Source organism: Rhinolophus sinicus, chromosome 1 (genome assembly GCF_057876585.1).
Source record: "Rhinolophus sinicus isolate RSI-liver-muscle chromosome 1, RSI-T2T, whole genome shotgun sequence".
Taxonomy (NCBI): domain Eukaryota; kingdom Metazoa; phylum Chordata; class Mammalia; order Chiroptera; family Rhinolophidae; genus Rhinolophus; species Rhinolophus sinicus.
Window position 1 is genome coordinate 179840722 of NC_142501.1, and position 25694 is coordinate 179866415.

At 36.6% G+C, this 25694-nt stretch overlaps 1 protein-coding gene across 4 annotated transcripts in view; it reads right to left on the bottom strand.

Moving 5' to 3' along the window:
* PPP3CA (protein phosphatase 3 catalytic subunit alpha) overlaps positions 1–25694 on the bottom strand; it is a 296940-nt gene that overhangs the window by 141196 nt on the left and 130050 nt on the right. For all 4 annotated transcript variants that reach the window (XM_019757674.3, XM_019757673.3, XM_088792193.1 and 1 more), the window contains exon 2: positions 5979–6179. In XM_019757674.3, coding sequence (XP_019613233.1) covers positions 5979–6179 — 201 coding nt within the window. The remainder of the gene's footprint in view (positions 1–5978; positions 6180–25694) is intronic.

Below are 25694 nucleotides of genomic sequence, written 5' to 3' on the forward strand. Positions count from 1 at the left end.
TGTGTTTTATGAAGTCCTCCGGGTGATTCGATTCATGCTCAAGTTTGAGACACACTGACAAACTCTCTGAGACCCCCCTTCTTTATTTGTAAGATGGGTTTCCTAAGGCCAACCTTGCAAAACCAAAGTAAACAATAAGGAAACGGACGCTGGCTCTCACACAGTGATCATTTATCATTATCATCATCATCATCATCATTATTATTAATCAAGGGCCCAAATTAAGGGGAATAAGCACATTAAAATGATGTGCTGCTGCCACAGACTGGGAGGGAAGTGTGTTGACTGCCAGCAGTGGGCCAGGTACCAAAATAGGCCTCTGGCTGCAGGGCAGGCCCTGAAGAGTTGGCCACTGAAATCACAAGTGGGCAAAATGCCTCAGAAGTAATATTTTATCCCCATATAAACGGAGGCCATGTTCCTTTGATAGTGACAAACGATAGTATGAGGAGAATAAACACTGACCTTTTAGGTCTCAAAAGACACCGGATTCTTATCCCCACTGAACTCTCCCCAGAGTAAAGGCATGGGGAATTCTCCTAATTGACGTCAGCTGCTGTAAGGGAAGGAATGCCGTGACCTTAGACTTGGCCACTGGTCCACTCTCACATCCAGGAACAAAGCCAGAGGGTTCTCCTGGCAACTGCCTGACATGCTAAATGGCAGGCACAGCCACGGAGGGAATCCTTTGCTGCCCAAGGGACAAATCCCCCACTGCAGGAAACAGACAAACCGGAGAGATTAGCAGTTTGCCCAGCTGATGCTGGCCTATCCCCTCAGCCCACAGAGCAGAAAATGAGTTCTCAATCATTCTATTCAAAAACCTGAGCTCCGGGTCTGCCTTTGCTTTACAAATGTGGGAAATGTTCTCTGCTAAGCCAAAGGGAAAACAGGAAAACATGAGAACTTCAAGGAGAAATGTAGTAAATTGGATTGCACAAACCCATCAGGTGTTTCAACTCTCATTTTTCAAAGGCCCTGTAATCAAAATTGAAGCCGAGCCTCCTACCCTGACAAAGTCATCCTCATGCCTGCCCTGGACAAGTATGAAAGGTTCCTAATCCTCCCCTCTCCCCCCTCACTCTACACCCCACTCCACTCCAGTCCACTCACCTCATCCTTCATGCTATGCTAGCCACAAGCTTGATCATGTAGTTCCCCTGTAAGAAGAGCCCCCTTGACTCCCCAGTGCCTACAGGATGCTATCCGAATGTTTAAGAGCTTCCTACAAGAGACCGATACCTGACTCTGCTGGCCAAACTCAATGTCACCCCCTAGACCACCCCTCACACCCTTGTGAGACCTCTACGAGCACACCTTGCCTCTTTACAAAAATCCCCAGTGCCTGTAGTATGCTGTGGTCTCAGCCCAGAATACCCTTCCTTAGCTGTTTCAGTTGGTATAATTTTACTTATCACATAGAATCCAGTTCAAATATCATGTAATCTGTCAAGACTTGGTTGGCTTCCCTGCATTCCTTTTTCTGAGTTCCCATACTAGTTTGTAGATGCCGCCATTACAGTTCTTAACAGATTATATAGTAATTATCTGTTTATGTACCTACTTCCCAAACAGACCATGAGTACTGCAGTCAACAACTACGTCTCATGTCACATATCATTCACAGTTCCTCACCTTCTGAAAGAGGACTCAATCCATATTCAGGACAGGCGCGATCCCAGCTACCGACAATTTCTTTAACTCAAAGATGGAATATAATCATCAATGGGCACTAACTGTCAGGGAAAACTAAGCCATTTAGAAGATAGGAAAACCTTTTGTCTAACTATATGCAGTTGGATACTTCTTAATTAGCTTGACTAAATCTAGGTCATATCTTTTAATTTAGTCAATAGTTTGCTGTACATATCTTTGGGCAAATAGCGATTTGAGTTTTCCTGGTATATTCTGAGCCCTTGCAGAGCAGAAACCAGTCCTATTCAGCTGTGTGTGACCCCCAGCACCTGTACCAGATAAACGTTCAATAAAATGTTTGTTAAATTGAATTCCCCAAGTGAGTTGTGTTTTAGTTTAGCTGCTCTCACCAAAAACCACAAACTAGGCAGCTTAAACCACAAATATTTCTATAGTTATGGAGGCTGGAATGTCCAAGATCAAGGTGCTGGCATATTCAGCGCTTGGTGAGGGCCCCATTCCTAGTTTGCAGATGACCATCTTCTTGTTGTGTCTTCACAACAAGAAGTAGAGACAAAATGCTCTCATCTCTTCCTCTTCTTATATGGGCACTAGTCCCATCCTGGGGGCTCCACCCTCATGACCTCATCTAAACCTAATCACCCCCCAAGGAGCCCATCACCAAATACCATCACATTGAGGATTAGGGCTTCAACATATGAATATCGGGGGACACATACATTCGGTCCATAGCAAGTGGCCACACTGCTATGTGGCCACATCTTTTAATGATCCATTTGTATGTTTGCAAGGAAACAAAAATAATTCAATTCAATTTTCAGAAGAGTCACAGAGGGAAAATACTTTCCTTCACAAATGCCTCCAACACAGAAACACATTCTTCAAATTCAATCTCTGAAACAGCTACTGTTCTAATCAGACAAGTTAGTTCAGGGAAAAAAGCAGAACGTGCCCCTACCGCCCTTATTTTGACGGGGGACCCAGAGGTAATACTTAGCTCTACGCCCACGGAGATGTTTTGTGGTTTATCTAAATCCACGCTCCTGGAGGGCAAGGTGCACAGAGCTGCATCCCCTTCTCCAGAGGGACACCTGCAAGCAGCTTCCTGATCCTTCTGTCTTCTCAAAATGAAACATACTGAATTTGTAGGGAAAAAAATCCCAAATGAACATAAACCTTTCACTAATTTATAAACACTTGAACGATGAGGGGGGGAGAGGAGTTGGCTAGCTTTGTACATTTAAACATTAAAGGAATGTCCAGATTGCCAATGATTACAACACTCATTTCTAATTTTTTTCTTAAAATGGAAGCAAAGCATGGCACAGACATTAACGTCTCACTAAATGTCTGAGAATGAACTATCTGTATTAATAAAAAGTAAGAGGAGGAGGAGCAGAGAGAAAGCTGAGGGACTTTCCTGTAAAATTATAAAAGTGTTGCTATTTGTTTCATTTGAAAGTTTACCTATCTACTACACTTAATGTTGGTTCCTGGCCAGTTTCTACCCAGACCCACTCACCTGGCCATTTTTAGGATTCTGACGCATGCAGGTGAGAGACAATTTCCATTATCACTTTAAAAGCACTAGATAGTCAAGCTGCAGGCTTTTCCCCTCCTACATTAAAAGTTCTTGCTTCATCTTTTTTCACACGTTCTCATTTATATAATTTTCCTTCTTGCCCCGTTCCTCATCTACTTTGTTGGTCTTCCTCTTCCTCTGAATTTTAAGTTCTCCATCTTTCTAAGTCTGGAATTCTGAACTACATCAACAATACTCTACTCTGAAGAGTTTTAAATGTAAACTCTGCCTTTTATTGCATAGCCTAGTTATCAATCATAAAATACAACTTTGCTGATTCAGTTACCAAAACAATAAATATTCTAAATTTAAAAATAAATATTGCACTGCTGATTCAGCTGTCCAGATAAAATAAAATCTCAGAACACAATCATATACCATAAAATTTTACCAATAAATTATAAGAAGTATCTTGAAGTACAAAGAAATTGTCATTTTTTGGAGCAATGCTCCTACTTTTATTGGGCAGTACTCCAGGTTCATCTTTTGCTCATAAATTCATGAGGGGAATATGAAGCTCAATTCAGATTTCTGATGAATTACACGCAAAGGGGTTTTTTCCCCCCTCCTTTTATCAAAATGTTAATATACATTTTTCTCCACCCTCTCGGCGACTTTTGTTCCATATCCCTATATTCCCAGAAAAGAGGTAAAGAGATCATTGCAATAGAATGTACTAGAGGCTCCTTGGAGTCCTGCCTTCATTATGAAATATAAACACTCCTCCAGAGAAAGGTGTTTCCTGCTTTGGTTCTATTTTCTAGTGCTACATTGTCTGTGATATCTCCATAGCTACTTCTGTCACTATCTTAAAAACTTTAGCTTTTTTTTTTCTTCCCCAGGGAAAAGTTACACATCATTGTGTCCTGATTTCCAAAAACTCTTCATATTTATATCTTGAAATTTGCCACATTGCCCACTAGGATCTCACTAGAAAGTACCAGGTATGATCCCTATTGAATATGAAGGCAATTAGTCTGTGGATTCCAGAAAGGTTCCAGGATAAAACACCAGAAACTGACTCTTTCAGAATCCCCCCTATGTTTCCTTTCAGGGCAGAGCCTAATCAAACAGAAGAGCTGACTGCATCCCAGAAAACACATTGCCCTAAATATCTTCATTGCATGTTCCTTTTTAGTTATAATTATCACCTCCATTAACACTTACTGGGCTCTTTTGTGAACTTAACATGAATTCTTCATTAAAAATGACACATTATTATGTGAAATGGAGAAAAAAATAAATTCAAAATAAAACATCATGCCATCCATTCTTACCAAAAACAAGCTTAATGGTAAAAATATTTAAAGCTAATAGTTTACCATTAATTTATAACTGGAATTCATAGTCAATTTTAAAGTACTGTTTTTGGCTGGTAGATTCCAAACTAATATTTACACACTAAAACAATTCGTGTGTTAGTACCTAAAAAAGTAAAGCATGTTCACATTTGTTTTGCCCTTATATTTTCCAGTGTCAGAGAGCTGGAGATAATAATGCATGAGTCCATTTTAACACATGGAATAGGGTTTCGTAGTTATACACAGGGTATGTGTGCTGCTTGATTTCTTTACACTGGTCCAACACTGAGTGACCACAACTAGTGCTAATTTCTCCTGCTGCCTGGCCCCCAACACATTCATTGTTTTTCTGAATTGCAAAAAAGAAAAATAGCATTGCCAACCAAAAATAAAACGTAAATAATATCAATTTCTTTGTAATAGGAGTCATTAGAGGGACAAGGTCTAGTCTGATATTCAAGACAGCTTATCTTTCTCAGTCACGTTCAAATACATATTTGAAGGTCAATAATATAAGTAATGAAGATTTGAGAGAGAAAAAGCAATTAGTATATATGAAATATTTTTAAATGTCCCATTTATTTTAAAAAGCACAATATTCTGCTTCTAATGTTTTTCCGCTTTGCCAGAGTGAGAATAATTAAGGAGAAAATAAATGTTTTTCAGCTTCTCTAAAATTGAAAACTCGCAAGTTTAACAAACTCCACAAAGGGCAGGTTTAATATTGGACCCCCTGTACCAGACACATTTTTGACAAGATGTAATAGTTATGGTCTAAGAGAAGTTAAACTTATGCAAAATATGTATCTGCCCACAAGGAACATCGAAAGCACCAAAAACTTAGAGACACACTTTCTAGGCACCAAATGCCTGAAGTTCCGTGGTTCTCTAATGTGCATCAGAACCACCTAGACTGGTGCATAAAACTGACCGGTGCACCTCCGCCCAGAGAACCTGACTCAGTAGTTCCGGGGTGGAGCCTGATAATTTACATTTTAACAAGTTTCCAGTGATGATGATGATGATGACCCTAATTCAGGGAGAACAATTTGAGATCCACTGCTTTAACTCAGTCTCTCACTCAACCGCTGTGGAAGCCTTAGTATACTTCGCCCAAACTTTCTAGATGACTACGTTATGTTGTTTGGGCCAGTGAGTGTTACTGACAAATAATGCCACTTCTTAATTAAAGCATTACTTTGGAATATCTTCATCATCTCTACATTGCACAGCACTTTTTAGAGCATCACAATAGTGCAGATATTTAACTTGTGAAAACAAAAATATTTTTATATATAGTATCTTTAGTTCTTAATGTACAGATTTGATAGTAAAGGAGTAAGATGAATATGCTACTTGAAGACTAACTGGGCTGTTGATTTGATGTGAAAACAACGAAGTGTGGGTACAAGTGGGCAGCCTCCATCCTTAGAACATACCTGTGACAGGTGCATCGATATCCAGCAAATTCTTTTCCTGTCGAAGAATTGAAGCCCCCTCTGTTATTATTCTCAACGCAACACTCTCTTCCAGCCTGCCCTCCTTCATGAGATGTGCCTTTAAGATATCCACACGAGGTTTCCCATCGTTATCAAACACTTCTTTTGCTGTAAGCCGGTGACTCGGAGGAAATGGGACAGCTGAAAGAGAAAAAGTCAAATTCTTACATGAGCCCAAACTCAACAACAAACGATTCAATAATAACCACCAAATATCTACCTTTACCACTAATCACCTATTAGAGTATTTTAAAGGGTTCCCGCATTAAAATGATGAAGGGCTATCAAGCATTAAATGCTTCCTTTGATTCCAGATGTAAAGTGATTGCTGCAAGGAAATTTATAGTTCTTATTTGTCCAGTACCTATGTCTTGCATCTAGAAATGTTGAGTTAATAACAAATAAAGGAGAGACATTTGTTTCTGTTTGGCAACGATAAATTCAGCGAAAGAAAATAGTTCCTATACTTCCGACCATAACTGACCTGTGGAAGATGCTCCCCCATTACAAAGCAGGCGCCCCCACTGGCACTGGAGGAATGGGAACAGGTCTGGAGACCAGGTCTGCCCCTTCAACTAGAGTCACTTCTCTGAGTAAATGGAAGGACTTGCTGTGTAAGGGGAGAGCAGGAATCCGAGAGCAACAAAGGCAAAATCGCACAGAATATCGAACAGGGAATCAGGATTTGTGTGTGTATGGACTGAAGGGACATCTTGAAGAGTGAGGGGACAGTATGACATCAGTGAGGAGACACAGGTATTTAGGAATATGATACAATGACAAACTCCACTTACTGCTCAGATTTAGAACCAACCACTCACTATACCATATCACCCATGCCTTCTTAGTAACAGTAAGAAGCTCTCTTGTAGCTACTGTCGTTCTTCATATCTGGGAATACATTCCTCTTCACACATTCAGCTGCAGGCTGTCCAGGACATTCCTACAATGTGCTAGGACATCCCCAGGTCCTTGGGCAGAGATGCTATCACGGCGGTTAAAACTGATAAATGGCCAGTAAGCCCCATCCCAATAGGGAAACTCACTATTTCTTTATTTCACATGAGGGTTCATCAACTGGACAATGCACATCTATTAGAAATATCTGGAAGGAGCATAAAACAGCTTCACGCAATTTCCATCTGCCATGTGCATTATGCTGTTAATAGATGCATAAGAACATCTCCTTATGATGCTATCTCTCTTAAAAAGAACACTTGATATTGAGGAATAAACCTGGCCCTCTTACTTCCTTAAAAGTGTCTCAAAGAAGCAAGATTTATGGTAGACCTAGGCCAAGAAATTTTGTGCCATCTAATAGCACTGATTAGTTAGTTATCCAAGAGAAATTATAACTACTTAAAGAGAAAAAGAAGAATCAGGAAATAAGCCTATTCTAATAGATGCTAATAATTTGCTAACAATACAGGCATGTCTATTTAACTATGCTGCGAAAATGAAATGGCAGTGGCAGATTCAGTGAATGCGCACGTGGCTTTTGCGGTCACACGAATCTGGGCATGAGCCTTGGCTCTGCTCACTCACCATTTGCATGACCCTGGGCAAGTTAAATAACCCCCTATGGCTTCTGTTACCCACCTGTAAAGTGGGAATTCTGTCTATCTGAGTATTGATGTAATAACTCAAGTAAATACTAACAGAAGTAACTAACATGCAAAGAGTGTTTATTTTATGCTAGGCAATGCTTGGGTAATAAAGTCAGACAGAACAGTAAAGCTGTAAAATGAGTAAGTCGTATGTACACATGTTTATATATAAACTTATTTAGTCCCCATAACATTACTGTGGGAGAGAAACTTGATACTCAACAAATATTAAGCACCTTGTGCAAGATAATCACATAGAAATGTATATGTAGACCCACTGAGTGTAACCTCCAGCGTGTGTCAGTCTATGTGTTAACAACTGTGCTACACTCCTTCCCAGAAAGCACTTAAGACAATGCTTAATAATTAAAAAGTGATGAGCAAATCACACGTGAGAACTGAAGTTCTAACAAATATTGAGAGGTGTTTTTTAAAACACCGCTTTTAATTCAAAAATTATGATGAAAAACAAAGGACAAAAATGTATAATGCTGAAGCATAGTGTGAAACAAGAAAAAGGAAATTTAAGAATTAGACAAAGAGAAGGAAAAAGAGGAAATAAGGTCATTAGACTACAGGCATTTGGAGATTTTTGTTCATTTTGTGTCTTTGCTTCTCCCCCTTTTTCTTGCCCAACATACAGAGGGTGCCAAAAAAAAAAAAGTTTGCACATTTTAAGAAAGGAAAAAACTGTATTAAAATTGTAATACAATGATATATATATATATATATATATATATATATATAGAGAGAGAGAGAGAGAGAGAGAGAGAGAGAACGTATTTCAGAATTGTACACCTGAAATCTATGTAACTTTACTAACAATTGTCACCCCAATAAACTTTAATAAAAAACAAATTTGTAATATTCAATATCTACTGATAACAAAATATGAATACAAGTCATGTGTATAGATGTTTTTTTTCACCCCCGGTATATGCTTGTTAGGAAAAACTGAAAACATTTCAATGGCCACATTTCTTTACTCAGGTCTTCATGTATGGTTTGAAAGTAGGAAACATCGTACTTGGCGACTCCTCAAAATTTCCCAGATATAGGATAGAGGGTGGACAGGGAGAACTTCAAAAGGACACATGGGGAAAGAAGAGGTGATTTTTTTTCTTTTTTTTTCCCCTGAGTGACTTCCCAAAATACGAATTGGACAACTGTGATGGTTTAAGTGACTGCAGATCTGTCAGGCAAGTATTTTAGAAGCATCGAAGGGAAAGAAGCTGATTTAGTCAGGCCGATAAAAGCAGCGGGTCTCTGCCACTCATGCATTAACTGGTCTTATTAAATAAACTAAGATAGACCAAAGGATTAAACCTGAAAAAGCCCAAGCATTTATATGTTTACATAAAGAAGGTGAGAGGCCAAAGGAGAGCACCGCAGGGATGGAGGAACCATGTTCACGAATTACACTTTCTCCAAGTTCCCAGACTCTCCAAAGCCAAGATCACTACAATAACAGATGTTCCACCTGTCGCTGCCAATCTCTTACCTTCTAGTAATTGCTAATCCTAAGGTGACTGGCTAAGGTAAAGCCACCTACTCTGAGATATTCGAGCTGGTTCCAAATGAACAGGAACGAGAAGAGAGGGCCAAGGCCAAGCAGACGGTCTGTTTCCAGTTGGATGGTAGGGAAACTGAGGAGATGGAACCCTTTACCAGTTCAACAGATGGTAAGGCCTTCAGGGAACCAAGATGGGCAGCAGTGATGCCAAAGATCGAACATAGATGCTATCAGCCAGAGAGAAGATTTCTGGCACAAAAATAAGAGTGGACTAATATTTGTGTATTTGTGCACCCTTTGGCTTCATAAAAAAATACCAGCCTTACAAAGGTCAGATTTATTTGCTTTCCCTGTTTACCCAGAGTCCTACATGCGAATCTGTGTCAAATATTGAGCAAAAATACTTAGACTAAAGAATCCAATGGGCTTAGTAAACATTCTTTCATTAACTTGTTGTAGAAGTAGCTATGCTTGATACACTACAATGAAACTGGATTTCCATTTCTCTCTTTTGCTTTCAGTATTAGCAGCTGCTTTCATTGATACATGAGCAGGCCAGGATGGGAAGAATTAAGTTTGTGCATGCTAATAAAAATTCAGAGATAACTGCTGATATTTGGGCTAAAACAATTTTCTGTGTTTTGTTTTGTTCTATTAACTCTATTGGGAGACACTGGTTAGTAAAATTATATAGATTTCAAGTGTACAATTCTATAATGCATCATCCATCTATTGCATCGTGTGTTCACCACTTAAAGTCAAATCTCCTGTCACCATATATTTGACCGCCTTTTCCCTCATCTACCCCCGCACCCCCTGACCCTCTGGTAACCACTAAACTATCATCTGTGTCTATGAGTTTTTGTTTATTTGTCTGTCTTATTCCTCTCAGTTTATATCCCACATATGAGTGAAATCATACGGCTCTCGCCTTTTCTGACTTATTTCACTTGGCACAATAGTCTCAGGATAACTACCTAGCAAGCATGGAATATGGTGTTATAATACACTTCTTAGAAGCATTCTAAAAATAGAAACACTCTCAGCTTTCTCCACTTCACAATTCCTACTCAATATAATCCCCCCACCCCAAATACAACAGCAAAGGAGCAAAAATTTGGGACAGGTAGGTCGTTGACTGACTCCTGACAAACCAACACAGGAGGCTTTAAAAGGCAAACAACATGCTTAAGGATCTTGTTCCCATGTCACTGACTGTGGACAAGTGGCAGAAACTGATTTCCAATGAACAGGATATGGTAGTTTTCTATTTGCTGTTGCCACAGAAAGTTCATCTATCTGATATAGAGAAAGCTTTCTAGTCTGAGGAACAAAATCACGTGTATGCATTATTGTCACCTACACGACAATTATTGAAGTTGTTGTCTATTATGCGTTCACCAATAGAGAAACACATTTCAAGTCAGAAGGCTTGTAGTCAGAGTGATCCTAGGCCTCAATTATGGCTGACTATGGGACCACACCTCAGAGAGTCAGGGGTCTCCTCTTGCAATTTGGTCAGTTTTAGACAACCACCAGGTACCTCAGTAACCATAAGTGACCTGCTATCACTCTAGCTATCCAAGATTTCTGTTCGTCAAATCCACTTTAGCCGCTATTGAGGGGATTCCTAATTTGATAGGAAATACCCAAGAATCATTGTCATGGTGACACCTTCACTGGAAGGAAAAGCAGGAAACCTGCTGCCTGACCTGTTCCTAGAGTAACTGTCATAATGCTGCTGACATCAGAGAATCACCTAAGAGAACAATTAGCCTAGTCATTTTTTCAAACCTTTGTTTTGCTTCAAAACAAATTTTTGGGTTTTTTTCCTCAAATAAAATGACATCTGGAAACTCAAATATATCCAAAGAAAAACAGCCTAAAGCAGGCTTGCTTGCCTGTCTTCTCCGCTAAAATGGCTCACAAAATCTTGGGGCTCTTTGAAGCAAAATTAGAAAAACTCCCAATTTAGAGTGACTCTTGATCCCTCATATTAAAGAGGAAACTGAACCCCCCCGAGAGAGGATAAGGGAACTGCTCAAGGTCAAAGGATTAGTCAGTGGCAAAACCAACACTAAACTTTAGGTCTCCTGGTTTGTATTCCAGCACTTTACCCTCTAGATTTGCTCTGTCCAATAAGGAACTGACAAGACACGTATGGTTTTTAAACACTTGAAAAGTGGCTATTCCAAACTGCGGCGTGCTGCAACTCTACAATATGCACTGGATTTAGAAAATGTCATACAAGGGGAGAAATAGAATGTAAAATAATCTCAGTAATATTTTTTTATTAATTAGTGTTGAAAACAGTAAGATTGAGGTATTTTAGGCTAAAGCAAATGTATTATTAATATTAATTCCACCTATTCCTTTTTACGCTTTTAATAGAGCCACTAGAACTTTTTAAAGTGCATAAAAGGCTTGTATTAGATTATTGTTGGACAGTGGTACATCTTTCTCAACAAGCGAGAACAGAGTGAGTGGAAATTATATCCTTTAATCTTTCTTCTCTTCTAACTTTGGTTCCTATAAAACTTCAAACTATCTCAAAACTGGAACTGCTTTTAAAAGCAAATGATGTCCAGGCCCAACCTCTACAGATTCTGATCTAACTTGTCTAGGGTGGCGTGTTTTTAAAGAAACCCAGGGTATACTAACGTGAAGTTCAGACTGGTATTCACTGAACTATACTATAAGTAAGGGCATACAAAATGCTAGACAGTTTAATTCCCCCCCACCCCGAAACACGTTCCACTATGTCAATCAACCACAGCAGATGCAATGTCTTTGCAAGTCCAGACACGTTCGTTTCATCCCTCTCTGTAATCAGAACACGTACAGGAATGAACTGGTTCTTGTCCCATATTTCATGTGGCTACTGTCTGCACAAAGGCTGTCGAAGTAACTTATGTCAGCACATGTTAGGAGAACAGCTTATGGATATCACATGTCAGAAGCAACTTAAAACACATTCTGGCCTGACGTCCATAGATTGGCACTTCCTCTATTCCCTTCTGGACATTTGTGTATGTCACAAACTACTATTCTAGTCAAACCACATCAATCAACCAGTCAATCGTCAAGCACCTATTAAGCACCCACCATGCACTGTCATGCAAGCCAGTGTGAAGGGTCGGGGAGAAGTGAACAATAGAGAACAAACAGAAGCAGAACAGACTCTGAAGAGCTTACCATGTGGTATAATTATTACTTTGTGCTTGATATAGCTGGAAAAGTGTTAAACTGCAAAGCCGAAGAACAAAATTTAAAGAAAATGAGAGAATGTAAGCAGTAAGGTAAAAAAAAAAAGGGTCTTTATCTACCTTAAGGTTATGCCTGGGTTCCTAGAAACTCTGACGCAGTTGCACAATTATTTTGTCTAAAGTATATAATAAATAATCTAATTTTTCAGATGACTTCAGAAGATAAGGTTCTGTTTTGAAGGTAAGTAATAAAAAATAGAATATGCTAATTATAGATATAATATTCCAGCTAAAACATACAAAAGTAGCTCCATCATCAGTTATTAAAATATGTGAAATCTGATCCCTCTTTTGAATAAAGACTGAAGACATCTACAAAAGGAAGCACTAGTGACATTTCACTAAATTTTATTTGGGTTCAAATATTGAGCAATTAGGTTTGACTTACATTCTTCTGGTTTTTAAAAAATTCTATCAGTATGGGGATACATGTTTATCCATGCACATAATGTCTATATGTAAATATATGCAAACCACATTGTATGGGAGAGGGAGCTTAAAAATTAAACCACAGCTAGTCTTCAAGAAAAACTGTAGGAACTTATTTGTTAGGGTCCTATTTATGCTACTTCTGTAGATACTTGTCACTTGTTTGTTTGAAAGGCTCTGGCTTTCATTACAGATATTAATGCCTGTCAAATTAAAATATGCTTGCCCATCTCAAGTGAATATTAATTTTACAAACAGAAATATCCGGTCCCACTTAAGCTATAAGAATTCTTCACAGTAGGTCTATAAATAAAACCCCAATTTATTAACTTACTGGTGTGTTTTTTCCCACTGCTATGGTGACCTCGTCCATACTTAGCAGAGTCCTCTTTACCCACCCCCTCTGAATACTACCACACAAATCCTGAGCCTTACACTGTATTCAATTATTAAACACATTTCATTTCACTAGCAAACACATGATCATTTCACTAGCAAACTGAACGCCTACCTCATTTGGTTGGCCTGAATGTTTACAGGCAAATATAGCACAACGGTATTTTATGTGACATCCCAAAACTGTTAATAAAAGGGCACTATGGTACTCAAAGCATTTGTTCAAATAAGAGATCTTTTTTCCTCTGACTTACAGAATGTATGTTATACACAGTAGTTTTTTAACCAAAATCTGAAATGTGTTACAAGCAATTCTTTAACAAAGTTCAGATACCAATTAAAAGAATTATTGTTCCAACTACAATGAATTAATAATTAGTGAAAATGAGTACTTAACAGTACAGTCAGAGCTTCTTTTATCATCTAAATTTCAAAATAATTTGCATTTAAACATGCTTTTTGATATATAGCTACTCCTTACCCTTTGCACAGCTTTTCTTATTCTCTAGTTACTATACATTCTCCAGTCTAAGGACTCAGAACACAAGAATGGGTAACAGGCCACAACTGCTTCCACATGTAGTCTCGGGTAGTTCTATCACAAAACTCCTTTGAAGTTTTGATATTCTGGTTAGTTCATTTGATCACTAGAAAAATTGCAAGTGGCTTACATAATGAATTTTGTAATAATGATTCAACATGAAAGACCATTTGATAAAAGTTGTAAGATTGTCAGAATATTTCAGTATTATTAAAAAGCTTAAATAAAATTTAATTTTTTGTTGTTGTTAAAATAAAAAAGTTATATGCACAAGCCCAGCAATTAACATGGGGGCAATGCCAATCAAATTTTTTAATACATGTATGTGATAGAAGCAAAATTATTTTTATTGCTTTTGAAATATGACATTGACGGTTTAGATTAAACTAAGAATTTTAATATTAAGTGCTTAATTTAAATATTTAAATTAAATATTTAAAAAATTTTTATAACTGAAAATGTGTTGTTTTATAAGGGTCTATTCTATAGTGTTTTTTTAATTAAAAATATATAGTCAGCTATATTAAGTTATACCAATAGGTACCCCAACTATATTTGATCTCAGTATTGGATGAAGTGATTACAGCAATATTTTCAGCCAATGAAAATTTATAGTATCTCTAAAGTAGTGAACTTATAGTAATGCATAAAATACTACTCACTGGGATAAGCTTAAACCTTTGTTTATCTATCTATCTATTTATTGTCTTGAATATTTTGTTTTTCTCTGGAGAAATGTCACAGGAGCAGATTAAAATTAAGACACAAACAAGATACTTCAAGACAATTTGAATTTAATTCCCAAGTGAGTAGGTCCCTTTGAACACAATAATTATCCTTTACAAATGAAGACTATCCAGGGATTGTAAAACTTTAGTTAACCCAAGATACACTTTATTATTCTGAAATCCTCACCTCAATGGCCTAAGACATGAGATATAAGCAAAGACTTAACCTATATTGGAGCTGAACTATTTGATTAGAGATTCTTTAATAAATATAAATTTAGAAATCTCTGTATTAAAAATAGCAAACTTGCAAAATATAATACATCCATCAAATATGTGCTCAGCATCAGGACCTCAAATGTGTACTTCCCAAATCATAATCACACATCTATTTAAAAATTGGAATGCTTTAATAAATACCACCTACAATTGTATCCTCTCAAACTTCATTTTCATTTATCTTTAAATTGTAAATCAATTTTGATTTCAAAGCAAACATAAGTTTCTTAATCTGTCAAATGGAAAATGGCTAATTTCATAGTAAAGCTGCAAAAGACTGCATGCCCTTCCTCAATAAAGAGCCACCGTTAAAAGAGATTTTCCGCTCTTATGTAAAGCATATTTTGTGCATAAAAAAAATTATCAAATAACTAGGGAAACAGATTGCTGGGATTATAATGCCAACTGCAAATTTACAGATAATACCAAATCTCATTCTTTAAATGAACCAATCACTACTCAAAACTCATCAGAATTATTACATATAGAGCGATCAACAATCAAGTTCCACTGAGCAACTAGTCCAATTCCCTGGCATTTGCTAGAATTCAATCAATGTGTTTTTGAATGAGTTAAAAAAAATTAATAAACTTTTTTTTCCTTGTTCACTCAGAATTTGAGTAAAATTTTTGTGGTGCTAGAAGTAGTTTAAAAAGAGAGAACAGAAATAAAAAATGGCCTTGCTCAGATCTAAAAGCATGTAATTATAAAAACGATAGTCAATACCCAAAATAACTCAGAAACTGAGACCTTCATTTAACAGATATCTCTTTAACGTATTCATTACAGGAAAGAAACCATGGATGTCAGACAGTGGGGTGGGAGCTAGTGGCCCATCCCCAAGATGAAACAGATAGACGTGGTCTAAAAGTGAGCAACAGATAGAAAACTGAAAAGAGAAGGGGGAAAAAATCACTACAAAAAGTTTGAAGTACTAAATGTCTTTAATCCCATATGTGAATACAAGAACATCAATAAAATGTATTATTTGTGATGTAAAATTGACACAATAAAAATAAAAATCATATTGTATCGGGGCAACAGTGCTTAGTGTTTTTAAGCTCATAAAGTGATATTGCATAGAATTTCAGAAAGCAGTTCAAATATTTCCTTTAGAAAGAACATTTTTCTAGGTTATAAGAATGCTACCGGATACCAAATGGAATAAAAATCCCAACACTCTCTTTAAAAAGAATGTTACTAACATATATTTATTGAAGTATGCTTCAGTAAAAAATACATTTTTTTTTAATTGCTAAACTTAAGATATATGAGACTTATTAGACTAATACCTTCTCAGTATCACTAAGTGTCAGAAGCAGTTCAGGAGGAGAAAGGCCTCTTTTCCCTTCCTTTTAGTACCTGTTTAAGGAATTATCACTACCAGTCAGAGCAAATCCAAATCTTACCAGGAAACACAAAATGAAAAATAGATTGTGAAATACAGCAGCCAAGAATAGCTAAAAACTAGGTTATCTAACTCATGCTAAGCACATACAGAATAGCAAACAGAGCAACATAATCCCATGATATATGACTTTGGGTTACTTCCCCAGAAGATTCAAAAAACTTCAGTTCCATAAATTTGTCACTGTCCAAATTAAAGACATTCATTTAGGCATGACGGTGAGTCATTTCGGCAGCACTGTGTTTTTCTTAAAGTTACACTTGCAGAGTTCATAACTGGCACACTAGACATACAGCATATTTTATTACCACAACATTTAAAATCATTCTTTGTCTTAAATTCCCACTCAAGAAATAATCATGATTAGATGTAGAACTACCACCAGGTTAATACAAATGTAAGATATAGGCTATGTCCAGTGAAAAGTAATCTCTCTCTCTCTCTCTCTCTCTCTCTCTCTCTCTCTCTCTCTCTCTCTCTCTCTCTCTCTCTCCCTCATACACACACACACCAAATGGTGTCTATTACTCTAACAATGGACTTGAAGTCTTTTGATACATGATCACGTCCCACTTATTCAGAGTTCTGGTACCCACCAGCCTCACCAACCATAGTGCAATCACTCATCCAGAGATAATAAAAAAGTTGAACAGGGATGCGAACACTCTCCACAAAATCTATGCCCCTTACTCCATAGGAAAGAAATGGAGCCATTCTCAATAAACTTAAGAGAAAAGGATGGTAGTCTGACATAAATGAACATATGTTTATATAGCTCCATATTTCACAACAGCCCCAGGGGTAACAGAGTATGTCCATGGTGTTTATGACAGTATACATTCTACATTTCATAAGTATCTCTCAATCCAGATTATCAAATAATACATTGTTACAAAGAGGAAAAGGTGCAATACAAGTTTGATACACTTTTATTAAATAGAATTTTAAATGATTTAATGTTTAAAAAAGATATGTCTACTTATATGATAATTTCTCAATGAAATATCTCCTTCCTTGATCACAGCACATAAATAAAGGTTTATATATATTGTCAATTCCTTTTGGAATAAAGTTCAAATCATGAAAAGTCCTCATTCCCAAAAAAGTCCATTAAGTTATTCATAATGAAACCCAACATAGTCTTTGATTTGCTAATACTCTATGTATCAGGTAAATTTTTTGAAATGATATGTAAAGTATATACATTAAGGATTGGAGACAGAAAAATGTCATAAAGATTCTATTCATTACATACATACAAACTAACTAAAAGCAACTTTCCTTTATAAGCCTAAAGTCTGAGAAAACAAGAAACCTTTGTTTTTCTGATAATATTGTTCTTCAAAACTAACTGGATCAATAACATCATGATTTTTTAGAATGTTTACATTTGTACAGAAAAATAATTTATACTTTTGCAATGGAGACTTCAACAGGGCAAAATGCAATTAAAGTTCAGGAAAATTAAAGGAAAAAAAGAACCAAAAAACTATTGATTTTCATCACTTGAGGAAGTCAAATTTGAATTCAGCTCACCAAGTTAGATTGTATTTTTTTAAAAAAAACAAAATCCTAAATAGCATGTAACTTTACTAGAGCAATTTCCCACAGGTACTGGCAATGCTTACTCCTCACCCAGCCAAGGGGGACCCAATTATTACTCATACCAAATGATAAACAAAACAAATGATAATCAGTCAAGCAACCTCTTTTAAACTCCCTAACCTCTAGACTCTAATTACTCTAAGGGTTTCAGTACCCAAGAGAGAAAAATGTCTGTCCTAGAAGCAAAGACAGAATTTTGAATATGATTCTCCACAAGAGGCCATTTCAGTTGCATTTTGGAAATAGGACTGATTTCGCTTTTTTTTTTTTTTTTAATGCAAATCATTTTCCCACCCCAGATACAGCTATTCAAATAACAAATTGTTCATGAATAAACACAGAACAATGTGGATCAGTGTACAGACTATCTACTGCCTGCAAGGTCTATCACCACCATTATACTTAAGCAACAAAGAAAATTACAGGAAATTTCACAGCAATCGTTTGTTTATATGCATTCATACACTCGAGATAAGAAGTTGATCAAGTCATCAAGAACTCATCAAAATCATATTTTGTAAAAGTTAATAATCAAAGGACAGGCATCTAAAGAAAGAAATATTTAAAAATATGGTTAATAAAAGAAAACACAAAACAAATACAAAGTAAAGAAAAACTACAGACTTTCAAGAAAATATGGCATTATTACAAGGAAAGAAAACCAAGCTTTCTAAAGCATCAAAAAAAAAAAAAAAAAATTAAAGAGTTTGTGAACTTGCTGAAATTCTGCAGCAATATTGTATGTTGCAGAAATTTCTGGGAAGAATGTCCACAGTTTAACAGTCTCAAACGGGTCCCTGACCCAATGAGGCTAAGATCTGGTCCCATCAAGGCTTCCCCTCCCCATTACTGTGATAATCAGTCTAGTCTAGTTCCTCAACTACACTCTTATTTAGATTAAGATAATGGTCAGACTATTTTTTCAAATCCCCCGTTATTTCCCCTTATTCCATCTTATCCTGAAACCCTATGGCCTGGCCATACCCAACTACTTAATACTCTAAGTATTCCAAGTAATTTCACACCTTTCTTCAAGCCTTTCAGAGTCAGTAAGGCAAAGGGAGGAAAAGCAGGAACTCAGCAGCAAGGCTGCCTGGCTTTACATCCCAACTTCACTAACTGTATGATCGTGGGCAAGTACTTTAACTTTTCTCTGCTACAGTTTCCTGATCTGTAAATGGAGAGGATTAAATAAACTAATATTTGTAAAGTGCTTGGAACATTATGGGCACAGTAAATACTTCATTAGTATTTGCCGGGATTAACAAGTGTCTTGCTTATCTTCTTAACCACGCGGCCTCCTAGTTATCCCTATTCCAATGTCACAACTTCTGACAAGACCCAAAGCCTGCTATCCATCCAAATTCTACATCCTGGAATAACGAATACTTAATAAAAAGTCCCCTGAATGCCAAAACACAAAGTTTGTTTGTTTGTTTGTTTACTTTGTATTTGTTTTGTGCTTATCTTTGCCTTTAAAACACAAGGCACTTGCTGCCTGTATTAATTTTCATACTTTTGTACTCACGAAACACCCAAGTCATTAGATGAGTTCTATGCTAAGTTCAATAAATGTATATAAACCTGAAATGATGTATTTAAATATCATTTAATCCCCCCCCCCAATTTTCTAGTTGAAGAAGCTGAGGCTCAAAGAGAATGAGAATAGTAATGATAATAATTAAAATAATAATAATCACTGACACACAGCGCTTCCTATATCCCAGACACCATTCTAAACACTTTATAACTCTAAACACTCATTTAATGTTCATAAAAATCTTGTGATGTGATATGCATACTATTATCCCATTTTCCACACACAGGAACCCTGGCACAAAGAAATTCAAGAACTTTACCAAGCTCACATAGGAATGAGTAGGGCTCACACCAAGCCCCCAGGGCTCTCGAGTTGAGTTTTTAATCCTTGCTACAGTGCCTATGTAAATAAGCGGTGACTCATCCAATAATCCAAAGATAATTAAAGGCAAAACCTGAAGTACACACTTAGTTGTCTGGATTCCCTTAACAATGCTGTTTCCTTTTGACCTCACTATTCCCTACCCAGAGTGATGGACACTCAAAAAACATTTGTCAGATGATTTACTAATGTGCAATTCACATCTTATCACGTAATTCTCTAAATACAGTAATAGTTATCCGGAATGCAGTTTGCTCCTTGAACACCTTACTTGGTTTTTCTGTCTTCTTATTTAATTGCTCCCAGCTTGAAAGAGACCAAAATATTACAAGGAATAACTGGTTCACTATTCAGCTTGTAAAAGGTACAAGGTCTTGGTTGTAATTTGGTTTCTGATGGGTTGGTCCAAAGGCAGAAGGAGCCTCTAAAGTATTTCCACATATGAGCATCGAGCTTGGTTTCTTGCCAAAGCCCAAAAGTTTTCCATCAGAGACTGTTGGCCGCCTCTCAGACTGGCCTGTGATTTTGTTTAAAGTGTGCCTCCCCCATCTTTACTCCTTAAAAAGCCTGGTTAGTCTTCTTCCCATTGGCAATTTTCAGCAACGTGGAGCCCAATCTGAGCTCTAAAAACCATAAAGTGCCATTGTCATGAGTTCTCAAGTGCCTAGTCTCCTATCTTCACATTCTGGCTTTAGCAGTTATGTATCCTTAAGAAATCCTTGAGAAATCATAGTTCCCTCACCTGTAAGATGGTGATATATACCTCTCAAGAGGCTGTTGAAAGAATTAAATGAGATCATACTTGTAAAAGTGTTTAGTGCAATATTTCGTGTGAAATATGAACTCAAATTTGTTAAGTACATTTTGTGTTATTTGTTATTATTCTGCTTCAGTAAATTCCCACAGGATTTTTTTTTTGTTGTTGTTCCATATGCCAGCATTTTGTTGCATCACCTGAAAATTCTCATTTACACTTGACCCATTTATACCTCAAGAAAACACCAAAGATTACATAAATGTTTGTACTATATATGCAGCCTGACAGGAAGCAACTTAACCTTGCCAAGTGACATTAAACATGGCCCCAGGATGGTTGTCTAATCAAGAACTGCATTCACATCACGGGCATATATGAAATTCTTACTATGAGTATAATGTGACCTTAGTGGAAGATTCAGAGGAGTAATTCCCACAGAAGCCCAGAGACTACTGGTCCTTCCAAAAACATCAGATTTTATATGTACAGCAGCATTTCCGGTTCTGGGCTAATAGATGTTTTATAAAAAAAATATTTTCTGGGGGACAAAAAAAGCTCCAGAATTCTATGTTATACATGGTTAAGTGGGCTTATTTATGGCACGTTTTCTTAGATATTTGAATATGCTATTGTGTCTTATGACTACCTAGGAGGTAAATTAATGCCTCATTTCCCAACGTTTTTTCCCCACAAAACTCCATCTTCCTTTGACATTATGTTTTGTGAAAGCCTCCTACAAACAAATAACCAAATCAATTATTTTGACAAAGTGAGTCAGTCAGTCCATACACACACGAATATTTAACAATAGAGGCCAACAAAATTGGCCAGAAATTTAAGTCAAAACCGTAAACACATTAGTTTGTTTTAGCTAAGGACACAGTATATATTTTGCTATCAATTTCCAAACCAAAAAAAGATAGAAAACTTGCTATTTACTCACCTGTCTATCTACTTACATATGCATCATACTGAACATTATAGAACCACGCAATAAAAATCAACATCTCTTAGTCTATACTGCACATATTATTTATTTAATGATTTTTTACTACAGCCATATAATAGTTTCAGTCAAATATGATTTGAAGATACCAAATGCTATTAGGTGTCTTAAAATCAATAATGAGTAAATAAATCTCTACCTCAATTCAAAACCTCTCTAGCTGTGTTAATTTGACTGCTCTACTGGCAGGCAGAAATGTCATTTGGGACAAAGAACTATTTAACAAACATAAGCTTTTACGACTTCAAAAAATTATTAAACATGAAAATGGTATCTGTACGTGCTTTACATTTTTGAAACATTTTAATATGTATGACTTAATTCAATCTTCATAATAATGCTGTGTGATAGGTATCACAATGTTTATCATTTCACAGATCAAAATAATAACAAATGATTTTGAATTGTACATTAAAGATAGCATAGCTAGTGTACGCAGCCAACATATAATCCTAGAGTCTTGACTCCAAATCCCATGCCCTCTCCACTAAAGCTCACAACATTAATCTGAAAATGCCTACAAATTGTAGTTTGTCAGAGGCAATTGTTTATTTCCCTTTAAGAAGCTAATTAAGTGAGAAGGAAACCAAAGAATTCCAACCAAAGGAAAGAAACCTTTGGTTTTTGACAAGCAGGACTGCCATAGCCACAAGGCATCTCCCATGCCTTCCTTTCACTTTCAAACCCAGTGTTTGGCATTCTAGATCTGTGAACTGGGGGCCAGACTAACCGTTTAGCACGCCAGTCAGAGACAACAAATACTGTCAGTCATTTAAGTGTTTACTCAAACAATTACAATGGATTTTTGCCCTCAAATAAAACCGTTGCTCCTTCTTATTTTAAGGACTTACATTAAAGAAGTTCAGGTAATGCAGGTGTGGTTGCTTCAAGGCTCTGGACCCCCACAAAGTGGGTTCAGATCCTTTTTTCTGCTACCTAATAGGTTTCAATTTTGGGGGTGATTAACCTCCCTTGCGTTCCTTCATCTGTAAAATGCAGATAATAATAGCACCTATTGCACATGGCTATTGTGAAGATTCAATAACACACATCAGGCAAAAACTTAGAACAATGCCTGACATATACTAAGTGCTCAGTAAGTGCTTAGTATTATAATGATGAGACTTGTTAAAAGGAGCAAAACCAGAAAAACTCTAGTAGCTCCCTGAGTTGTGATTCACCAGGAAAGACATCAGGAATCATTACAGGCCTTCATTCTGAGATGACTCTCATGACATAAGGTATGTTTTCACTATCAGCATTGATGAACTTCTCCATGGAGGAAGTTCTCTTTCTACCTATTAGATAAACAAAATTTAAAACTCAAGAATGTGGCTCCTCTGGGCTGGGGATGTTAGGACCAAGTGAAAGTGAGTCCAAAAGGCCTGGAGGTCTGCTGTTTGTTCATTTAAATTGAAAACAATTAAAATTGAATTTCAACAAGACTGTTTAAAAACAACGAAATTAAATTTGAACCTTTTAAATTTGAAAATTAAAAATAAAAAAAGAACGTGACTCATCCTATAGTAGAATAATTGGTAACAGCTCCCCTGATCAGGCCAACGTGATCTGGGAAGCAATTTAGGTTAGTTTATTGATGTGACTAGCCAGCAAAATCACCTGGGTGAGCTCACTGAAATAACCAGTGATCAAATGCAAAGAAAATCCAAACTATGTTATGAAAGTCTCACTTTGATAAGCTCTGAGTGCACAGAAATCCAAAATCACTGGCAGAATTTGGCACATGCCTACAACTAGCCACAGCAATTTTCCTTCTAGTAATTTCTCGTTTTCATTTAAACTAATAAAATACCAAAGGGGAAGGGGGAGGGGGATGGTAGATGAGGGTAAATGGGGTCAAATATATGGTGATGGAAGGAGAACTGACTCTGGGTGATGAACACACAATGTGATATACAGATGATGTATTACAGAATTGTACACTTGAAACCTATGTAACTTTACTAACTTTGGAGACAGCACCAGGAGTGCAGTTTCCAGGCTCTGGGCCTCACGTGGAAAGGTGCTGGCTCAGGTAGTAAATGACCATCAACTGTGATTGGATGGCCATCAGCTGTGCTTAGTTGGCCATCAGCTGTAACCAGTGAGCCATTGGTCACTAATATAACTGCCATGGCTATGCTAGCAGAAAATGGGGGCTAGCAAGAAGATGGTAGCTGAGCCTGCAAGCGGAGCAGTGAGGGTTGCGAACAGTGTGGCTCCTGCTTCCTGCGTCTCCAACCCAGCCGCCAGCAAGAGTATAGTGGTATGACTCCCCTATCTATGGCTCCATGGGTGTTCCTTTTTGGCCTAGCCACATCCTGCGTTCTTATGTGGGGAGCCGGACCAGAGACCCCGCCTGACGCCCCGCGTGACACTAACCTAATAAACTTTAAATAAAAATAAACACACAAATATAATTCCTTAGCTAAAATATAACAGAAAAATGTTAGAACACAATCTTTTCAATCCAATAGCAATAATCAAATGTTTTCATGCTTATGGAATAATGATGTGTAACTATGTACCTCTTTGCTAAGAAAATTCTCAAGTCCTTTCATTAGATTTTTGTCTTGTATATATTCACTGAATTGAGTTTGCACTGAGGGATTGACATTTTGCCCAATATATTTACATTGTTAATGTTTACAATCATATAATTAATAATGTACACATATAATAGAACATTTACCGGATGTAATATGTGCCTTCAAGAAAACTGTCTCAAAAATTTTTAATATAAATTCAAATTACTATAAAATTGAAGGAAAAAAAGCCTATTCAGCTATCTAAGAGACATCAAGCAAAATATAAAAATATAAATACATACGTCATTTTCTAAGGAATACTGGTACGTAACTAAAAAGGTTATTACCAAAACACAGAATGCTTTAATTAATACAGATTATATTGATTTCTTCCAAATTCCTCATTTCTAAAATTAGAAAAGGAATCAAAAGTTTTTCTCTATTTTTTTCTTGTACTAAATTACTTATTAACCATCCAGTTACCTATTAAGCAAACTGTAATTTCTTTTTAATTTGTTACTATGTGAATATTTTCTTCCCTTTGGTAAAGAAAGTGAAACGGAAGGAAAGTTCAGTATGTGTTTCAGAAACAAGGACTTGTTCCCCATTATCCAAATGTCCCTTTTAACTAAATAAAATGAAACTTCAGTTGTTTTCATTTGAGCCTTTTTAAAAATTCATAATTTAATAAAACTAATGTAATTTGCTCCAGAACAAACTTCATATTGCTGATATACTGAATTTATTCTGAAACATCGCTAACCTATTTCAAGTGTGTAATTTGTTCCAGAACAAACTTCATATTGCTGAGATATTGAATTTATTCTAAAACATCACTAATCTATTTCAAGTGTGTGATGTACTCTCCTATATAGTATATAAAAAACGCTTTCCATTGAGCAAAGATTTAGAAATATATCAGTTTAACATTCAAGTTATGTTATCAAGGATCAACAAGAGCAGCACTTTAGTGGAGAAACACAAGACAGATTCAGTAGATGACAGGCTGTATCATCACCAAACTTAGAGGATCTTTTATTAAACAAGTATCTGGCTTTATTAACAGAAACAAGTCCCCAAGTCTTGAACTTTGATGCCAACAAGGAATATCTAATAGAAGAACCTAAGAACGAAGGTACTTTTTGAGGTGAATTTTTTGGCTGACCTACATACATATGAATGCAAAGGAAAGACATTTCACCATCAATACATTGCACCACTTTACTGATTTCTCATTTGGAAACATATTATTTAGCCATTGCACCATGTTAGGGAAATAACATCGTCCTCAAATGAACTTCAATTATATAAAATGTTTCGTCTCATTTGCAGAATTAATGACACTCCCAAATCAAGGAACTCGTGGCGACAACAATTGTGGCGACAACAAATGAGTACAATGACAGTTTTTTTGAATCCTGAACTTTCTTTACCTTTGCCAGTCATGGTGCTATATATTATATTTCACCAGCTGATGACAATATTGTGAGTCCTGCATTCCCAAAACATGGGAGTCCTTTCAAACTACTTTCTAGAAATGCTCATTTGCTATTAAAAAAAAATGTTGTGTTGATTATAATAGTCTACTTCTTAGAATTAAACAAAATTGCCACATACATCAGCGGTAAATTATATCAAAAACCATTTTGCAAGTGAAGCTACTGAAAAATCC